This window comes from Myotis brandtii, unplaced genomic scaffold, assembly GCF_000412655.1.
Source record: "Myotis brandtii unplaced genomic scaffold, ASM41265v1 scaffold827, whole genome shotgun sequence".
In the NCBI taxonomy this organism is placed as follows: Eukaryota; Metazoa; Chordata; class Mammalia; order Chiroptera; family Vespertilionidae; genus Myotis; species Myotis brandtii.
In genome coordinates this window covers 579,327-587,459 of record NW_005371360.1, presented here as the reverse complement: position 1 = coordinate 587,459, position 8,133 = coordinate 579,327, and the positions used below count along the sequence as shown (strand labels likewise).

The window sequence follows — 8,133 nt, the reverse complement described above, 5'->3', positions numbered from 1 at the left end:
CTCCCCCACACACACACACACACACACACACACACACACACACACACACACACACACCCCAAAGTTGTCTTTAGGAATTTTGAAGGCCAGCATCTTGGATACCAGAAGGTTCTACTTTATCTCTCGTGGGGTTTCAGGTGTTCAGTCTGATAGATTAATGCAAAGTGTGCTTTCCCAAGTGACCTACTTAGCACTCAGTCTTTAACATTTAAACCATTTTCCTTAAATACCTGTGGGAAATACAAATGAAAGAACTCTCTTTCTCAGACTGGAGATAGCCCTGAACAGCATCACTGCATGATTGGGTGCTGTCACCTGTAGGCAGACATTAGAAACTTTCGGTCTCACTTTTGGGGAGCAGTTTTGCATTTGCCCTCCTAGATGTGTTGGGGGCTCTGGTGGATTCCTAGTCCTTGCCTCTGAGCACTGGTCAGCCCAGTGGCCAGTACACTTGTCATTCTAGACTCAGCCTTGGTCTTATCATTCCTGGACAGTCATGATGACTGCTGGGACCATATTTGGATTTTAATCTCCCAGAATTTCTGCCTGAAACAGTTTTTTTTTTAAAAAATATGTTTTTATTGATTTTAGAGAGAGGGGCAGGGAAAGGGATAGAAAGAGAGAAACACAGATTGGCTTTCTCCGATACAATCCCTACTGGGGATTGAGCCCACAACCTGGGCACGTGACCTGACTGGGAATCGACCTCTTGGTACATTGGTTGACACTCAACCACTGAGCCACACCAGCCAGGCTCTTTTTCAAACAGCTTTTTTGAGACATAGTTCACATGCCATACAGTTCACCCATTTAAGGTGTACAATTCGCCGTAGCCAGTTTGGCTCAGTGGATAGAGCATCGGCCTGTGGACCAAAGGGTCCCAGGTTTGATTCCAGTCAAGGGCACGCACTGGTTGCAGACTCCTGCCCGGCCTGGGCTCTGGTCAGGGCTCGTGCAGGAGGCAACCGATTGATGTGTTTCTCTCCTGTCAATGTTTCTCTCTTTCACTCTCTCTTCCACTCTCCCTAAAAATCAATGGAAAAATATCCTCGGGTGAGGATTAAAAAAATAAAATAAATAAAGTCTACAAATTCAGTGGCTTTCAGTATGTTCATAACAGTCTATTTTAGAATATCCTCACACACCAAAAAAAAAGTCTTGACCTGTCCCCATCAGCAGTCATTCCCCATCCTCTCCACCAGCCCCTGGCAATCACTAACCCACTTCCTGTGTTTCTGGATGTGCCTATCCTGGACATTTCACATAAATGGAGTCACATTCTTTATGGCCTTTTGTGTGTAGCTTCTCTCACTGTGCATCATGATTTCAAGTTTCATCCACATTGTAGCGAATGACATTGCTTCATTCTTTGTTTTAATTTATTGCTTTGAAAGAGAGAAACATTGGTTTATTGTTCCACTTACTTGTACATTCATTGGTCGCGCCTGATATGTGCCCTGACTGGAGATTGAACCCAAAACCTTGGTGTTTCAGGGACAATGCTCTAACCAACTGAGCTACCTGGCCAGGGCCTTTTCTTTTCTTTTCTTCTTCTTTTTTTTAGTTTTGTGAGTTTATTTGAGCCAAACTAATAACATATGCTGGGAAGCAAGATCTCAAATGCTCCCGCTTCACTCCTTTTCGTGGTCACATAACGTTCCCCAGTATGGATGGACCACGTCTTGTGTATCAGTTCATGAATTGATGGACAAACACTTGGGTTATTTCCATTTGGGGACTATTATGAATTACGCTTTTAAGAACATTTATGTACAGGTTTTTGTTAACATATGTTCCCTCTAGACACCTAGGAGTGGCATTGCTGGTTCCATGGTCACTAGGAGTTAAACCTTTTGAGGAACCGCTGCTGTTGTTTCCCCCGGAGGCTCCCCCATTTTCAGTTCCCACTAGCCGGGCGTGAGGGTTCCAGTTTCTCCACATCCTCACCAGCACTTGTTACCGTCTGTCTGTTGTTGTTTTGTTTTGTTTTTTTGTGTGTGTGTGTTTTTTAATCCTGACCCGAGGATATTTTTCCATTGATTTTTAGAGAGAGTGGAAGGGAAAGAGAGAGAAACATCAACATGAGTGAGACACACCGATTGGTTGCCTCCCACACACACCCCAACCAGAGCCGGGAATTGAGCCTGCAACCCAGATACATGCCCCTGACCAGAATCGGACACCTGACAGGAATCAAACCCTCAACCTTTTCAGTCCAAGGGTCGACACTCCATCCACTGAGGCAAACCTGCTAAGGTGATCTTTTGGTTTTTTTTGTGTTTTGTTTTTTTTTGTTTTTGTTTTTTTTTTTGAGATAGAGAGAGAGAAAGGAAAGGAGAGAGAGAAACATCAATTTGTTGCTCCACCCATTTATGCATTCATTAGTTGTTTCTTGTATGTGCCTGACCAGGGATTGAACCCACAACCTTGGTTTAATCAGGACAACGTTCTAATCAACTGAGCTACCTGGCCAGGGCCTGTCTGATAAGAGGCATGGAGTAGCTGGGATGGGGGTGCATCTCAGTCATCTGGTTGAGATGTTACCGATGCTCAACACCTTCTTGTGTGCTTATTAGCCATGTGTGTACCTTTGGAAAAGTGTCTGTTCCCATCTTTGCCCACTTGCCTCTGAAACAGTCGGTACAAGGTGTGAAGGCTGAAGCCATGCCACAGCCTTCTCTAAAGGCATACTGGCATGTATCTACTTATTTCTTCCTTCCGTTACAGAGGTGGACGTGACTGGACGGAGCACAGTCAGAGGCTAGAGGAGCACCAGGAGCGTGCCTGGCCAGGCATGGTAGAGGCAGGCACAGCAGGCCGAGAGCATGCCAGGTGGCTAGGTATGGGCTAACTCCTGTCCATGAGTGAGGGTGGGGGACTCCCAGGAAGGGTTGGCCAGTTCCAGAACTCTCCACAGGCCAGCCTCCCCCCAGCTTTTCCAGAGACTTCCAAGAAGGGAGTGTTTGCAGACTCTTTCTTCTCTTCCAGGTGCTGAGAGGGGCCTCTCTGGGCCCTCAGGGACAGGGCACATGGCCAATCGGGGTGGAATGTCGGGGTAAGAAGTTTTGTCCCCGGAAAAAATTGATTTGTTCCTGCTCCTCACTTCCTCTCCCTTTTTTGCATGTTTGATCAACTTGCTGGGTTGAATGTTTTGAAAACAAACCCCCAAAGCAGCTCTTGGTAACTAGTGCAAATAACACTCTCCAGGGACCCGGAATGTGGTCTGTAATTAGGATGTTTCTCACCTGGAAAAAGCCACGCGGGCTCTAACGGCTGCAGAGCTGCGTGCCGCCATGTAATGGTGAAACTTGAATGTTTTGAAAACAAACCCCCAAAGCAGCTCTTGGTAACTAGTGCAAATAACACTCTCCAGGGACCCGGAATGTGGTCTGTAATTAGGATGTTTCTCACCTGGAAAAAGCCACGCGGGCTCTAACGGCTGCAGAGGTGCCGCCATGTAATGGTGAAAATGTAAAGCACTTCAAGGGGACAAACGTGTGCCTTTGTTCCTAGGCAAGGCGGCTTTGCACAGGATGGGCATTCCCAGGGCCACGTGGTGCCCGGTGGAGAACTGGAAGATGGAGCACTGGCCGGCCAGGACCGGGGCAACAGAGTCCCACCCCCTCACCCCCATCCATACCCCCACTTCACTCGCCGCTACTAAAACCCCACTCCCTCCGCGTGTTCAGGTAGGCAGATGCACTGTTGAATTTCTTAGCCAGTTACCTTGAACTTGTGGAATCTTTTAAGAAACAAAAACAAATCCTGCCACCATGTTGTAGCTTGGTAATATGTGAACTCATTTTTTTTTTTTAATAAGCGTGTTCTTGTTCTGCCATTTTTGAGAAGGTTTCTGTAATGAGGCATTCCATTTTTCATTAATAAAAGTTTACGGTTCGCATTTCAGTGTGTGTTGTGGTGATTACAGAGCAAAGAATAGTACCGACCTTCAGCAGCACCATTGCACACTTGGGTGGTGGCTGCCAGCTCATCATACTTGAATTCTCCCAACCGTTGATAAAGTGGGCATCATCTCCCCATCTGAGAAATAAGGAGCCAGGTGCAGGGGTTAGGTCACGTGCCCGAGGTCTTAGAGCTTGTAGGTGGCAGAGCTGGGATGGGAATTGGGAATTCTTCATTGAGGGGGGGAGGGGTGTGTGCATTGTGGAGCCTCTGCCCAGTCACTTCACTCCTTGTGCCAGAGTGCCCGGGGCAGCGTCCAGTGATGGTGTGAGGCTGGGGGCCTGGCTGAGGGATGGGCACATGTGTTGGCCCTGCAGTGCTTGGGAGCTGCCCTCGGCCCCCAGAGCACACTGGCTCTTCTAAAAGGGCTGCCTCTTCTCGGCATGGGCTCAGTGTGCCTGATTCCATCATTTTTCTGGAAGTGCAAATTTACATGTGAAGTCTCCTCATTTGTGATAGAGTTGATTCCGGTTTTTTTCATTGAAGACTACAGAACAAGGCACCTGGCTGGGCAGAGGTGCCACATCACAAGTCCGAGCAGGCCCCTCCGGGGTGACACCACAGTGAGGTGCTTCTCTGCTAGAGGAGCAGTGGCACAGGCAGAACCGCCACAGAGAGTGGGTGACTGCAGGCATGTTGGGGCAGAAAAGCCCTATCCGTCACCTCATGAGTAGAGGTCTGGTGGCCGCAAGGCTGGGGCAGGAGGGAGGGCTCGCTTCCCACCATTCCTGGCCCTGGTCCAGTGTGGTAAGAGTTAATCCACTGTGCTACCTGCTGGGAACCTCAATTCCCTCCCCTTGGTAACTGGGACAGCCACCCCACAGGCCCCAAACAATTGCCAATTCTCCCTGAATACCCTGTGTTCCTGCTGGGCTGTTTAGTTTTAAAAGAGCAATCTGAAAATCCTCCCCAGCATCAAAGGCAGGCAGTGCTGGCCCCTCTGTGTCCTATCTGTTTGAATTGCTGCAAATAAACACTTTGTGAGCTTCCCCCACCTCACGGGGTTCGTAGAGTCATTTTCCAATGACAGGTTGACAGGACATCGGCCCCATGTTGCGGACGGGGGAGGACATGGCATATTGCCTCCTGCACAGAAGTCTGTCTCTGCAAGTTATAGTCTAGAAATTGATATCTGGGCTTTCTGTTTGGGGCCCGAAAAGCCAGACTTAGCCTGGGGTAGTGGGTGAGACCAGTTTTTAGCTGTTGTTATGTAGATGTAATGGAGCAATTTCTCCGGCAGGCAGAGTTGCAACCTAGAGTGCCACCAGGGCGCTCAGCTGGGGCACCGCCACCAAGCTGCTTGAGGAAGCCTTGGAGACAGTGCAGGCTATTCCCCCTGGACAGCCCCTTCCTAGTTAGCTGGGCCTTTTTGTGTGAATCTCACTGAAGGTATTTTTTTCATTGATTTTTAGCGTAGAAGGGAAGGAGAGAGAGAGAAACATGGATGTGAGAGACACATGGATTGGTTGCCTCCTGGTGCCCCAACCAGGGCCTAGGATTGAACCTGCAACCCAGGTACATGCCCTTCACCAGGAATCTAATCCTTGACCCTTGAGTGCACAGGCCGACACTCTAATCCATGCCACTGATCCATGCCAGCGAGGGCCCAGCTCTGTTTTATATAGAGACACAAAATACATTAGTTTGCTAGGACTGCCGTAACACAGTACTGCAAACTATGTGGTTTGCTACAAATTTATTCTCTCCCAGGTATGGAGGCTAGAAGTTCAAGATCAAGGTGTTGGCAGAGCTAATTCCTCCTGGGGCCGTGAAGGAGAATCTGTTAGAGGTCTCTCTCCTTGTTTCTGGTGGTTGTTGGGCAGTCTTTGGTGTTCTTGCCTTGTGGAAGCATCACCCCATCTCTGCCTCCTTTACCCAGCCTCCCTGTGTGTTTGCATCCAAATGTCCCCTTTTTATAAGGACACAGTCTTACTGGATTAGGGTCACCCTAATGACATGTTACCTGTGTAAAGGCCTTGTCTCCAAATGGGGTCACATTCTGAGGTCCTGGGGGCCAGGACTTCATATGGCTTTTCCCAGGGGTGCAACTTCTGGGTAAATTGGGAGAATTGCTTATTGTTCAGTACAGAACCTTACCAAGAGTTGCTCACCATTTCTGTGAGCAGAGCTGCTGGGGTCTCTGCCTCCCTGCTGATTCTGCCTGATGGGCATTGTCAGAATAGGTAGGTCCTCACCATCGTGCTCAGTGTCCAACACTGAATAAGATATGTGCAGTGTGCATAGGAATTTGTTCATAGTTTTTTTTTAAACTATAGTCTGGCCCTCCAACGGTCTGAGGGACAGTGAACTGGCCCCCTGTTTAAAAAGTTTGAGGACCCCTGAGGTAGGTCCTCACCATCGTGCTCAGTGTCCAACACTCTTTTTTCTGTCTGTGTCTGATAATGCATCACATTGGTTAGATTGTTCCTTTTTTTAAGTTGTGTGTAGTTAGGTTATATTCACTCTGATTTTTATTTCAGGAGAGAAAAGAGGAGGTGGAACAAAATATCTGTTACATAAAAGGGGCTGCAGCCCTGGCCAGTGTGTTCAGTGGTTAGAGCGTCGACCTGAGGACCAAAGGGTCGCAGGTTTGATCCCCAGCCCTGGTGGGGGTACATGCAGGAGGCAACCAATCACTGTGTCTCACATCAGTGTTTCTCTCCCTCCCTTCCTTCCACTCTAAAAAACCAACGGAAAAATAAAAGGGACACTCAGGTTGTTCCATCCTTCGGCTTCTGTGAATAATGCTGCCAGGAAGACAGGTGTATCTGCCGTTCTCCTGGGTGGATACTTTTAACTTTTGAGGAACCGCCCAAATGTGGCTGCACCATTTTCTATTCCCACCAGCCGTGCACAAGCTTTCTAATTTTTCCACACCCTTGCCAACACTTGTTAATTTCTGTTTTTGTTTGTTTTATTTTGCTTTTGTTAATCCTCGCCTGAGGATATTTTTCCATTGATATTTAGGGAGAGTGGAAGAGAAGCATAGATGTGAGAGAAACACATAGATTGATTGCCTCCTGCCCCGGGCCAGGGAGGAGCCTGAAACCAAGGTACATGTCCTTGACCGAAATTGAATCCAGGACCCTTTGGTTCACAGGCCAATGCTCTATCTACTAAGCCAAACTGGCCAGGGCTGTTTGTTTGTTTTATAAATAGCCATCCAGACAATAGAATACTATTGTATTCATCCTTAAAAAGGAAGGACATTCTGACACCTGCTACGAAGAGGATGAACCTTGAGGACATTATGCTCAGTGAAATAATCCAGTCACAAAAGGACATATACTGTGTGATTGCATTCATAGGAGGTCCATAGAGGAGTCAGATCTATAAAAACAAAGTATATGGTGGGCCCTAGCTAGTTTGGCTCAGTGGATAGAGCATCGGCCTACAGACTGAAGGGTCACGGATTCGATTCTGGTCAAGGGCACATGCCTGGGTTGCAGGCTCGATCCCCAGTAGGGGGTGAGGCAGCCGATCAATGATTCTCTCTCATCATTGATGTTTCTATCTCTCCCTCTCCCTCTCTGAAATCAATAAAAATATATTTAAAAATAAATATCAAAATAAAATACTTAAAAAAAGAAAAGAAAAAAGAAAGTTTATGGTGGGAGCCAGGTGCTGGGGTAGAGGGATGAGTAGTTAGTGTTTAATAGGAACAGAGTTTCAGTTTGGTAATATGAGAACGTTCCGGAGATGGATGGTGGGGATGGTTGCACAACATTGTGAATGTACTTGATGCCATTGAGCTAAACACTTAAAAATGGTTACATTTGTATTTGATCACAATTTTAAAATAATTTTAAAGGTAGGGGATCTGTTAGATATTAGGAGTGAGAACCACTGGGGTATAAACTGAGAAGCCAGGCTCAAGAACCAGACTGCTTGGAATCAACCCACCTGTCTGTCTGCCCACGGGAAGTTACTAGTTTTTCTCTGCTTTGGCTTCCGTAACTGAAAGAAGGGAATAGTGATAGTATTTACCATAGAGGGCCTTTGCTACGATTAAATTAATATAGCCCTGGCCGAATGGCTCAGTTAGTTGGAGTTTCGTCCTGTACACCAAAAGGTTGCAGTTTTGATTCTGTCAGGGCACATACCTAGGTTGCAGGTTCGATCCCTGGTCAGGGCGCATATGGGAGGCAACTGATCAATGTTTCTCTCTCA

At 47.3% G+C, this 8,133-nt stretch overlaps 1 protein-coding gene across 6 annotated transcripts in view; it reads left to right on the top strand.

The window, feature by feature from the left end:
• The window catches only part of SAFB2 (scaffold attachment factor B2), a 49,229-nt gene extending 45,323 nt beyond the window's left edge, over positions 1 to 3,906 (top strand). For 4 of the 6 annotated variants that reach the window (XM_014531876.1, XM_014531875.1, XM_014531874.1 and 1 more), the window contains 3 exons: positions 2,728 to 2,840; positions 2,989 to 3,055; positions 3,514 to 3,906. In XM_014531876.1, coding sequence (XP_014387362.1) covers positions 2,728 to 2,840; positions 2,989 to 3,055; positions 3,514 to 3,664 — 331 coding nt within the window. In that variant the 3' untranslated portion in view covers positions 3,665 to 3,906. Of the gene's footprint in view, positions 1 to 2,047; positions 2,069 to 2,727; positions 2,841 to 2,988; positions 3,056 to 3,513 lie in introns of those variants that run through there. The other 2 variants (XM_014531877.1, XM_014531879.1) reach the window with 2 other exon arrangements.
• Positions 3,907 to 8,133: the final 4,227 nt, after the last annotated feature.